General features: G+C 81.3%; 1 protein-coding gene across 1 annotated transcript in view; it reads left to right on the top strand.

Moving 5' to 3' along the window:
- Positions 1–6: 6 nt before the first annotated feature.
- The window catches only part of FEM1C (fem-1 homolog C), a 39,423-nt gene continuing 39,226 nt past the window's right edge, over positions 7–203 (top strand). The window contains exon 1 of the mRNA XM_019516981.1: positions 7–201. Within this exon, the coding sequence (XP_019372526.1) occupies positions 62–201 (140 nt within the window). The 5' untranslated portion in view covers positions 7–61. The remainder of the gene's footprint in view (positions 202–203) is intronic.

Here is a 203-nt window from a genome sequence, read left to right as displayed (position 1 = left end):
CGCCGCGGCCCCTCCCCCCCCCGCCCGGGGTCCCGGCGCGGCTGAGGGAGGGCGGCGGCGGATGGGCGCCATGGACCTGCGGACGGCCGTTTTCAACGCGGCGCGGGACGGCAAGCTGCGGCTGCTGGCCAAGCTGCTGTCGGGCCGGGCGCCGGGCGAGGTGGCGGCGCTGGTGGGCGAGAAGACGGGCGGCGCGACGCCGC

Source organism: Gavialis gangeticus, unplaced genomic scaffold, assembly GCF_001723915.1.
Source record: "Gavialis gangeticus isolate Ggan-Ray unplaced genomic scaffold, GavGan_comp1, whole genome shotgun sequence".
Classification (NCBI taxonomy): Eukaryota; Metazoa; Chordata; order Crocodylia; family Gavialidae; genus Gavialis; species Gavialis gangeticus.
Note: the sequence above shows the minus strand (reverse complement) of the source record. Positions and strands in the feature narration are given on the sequence as shown.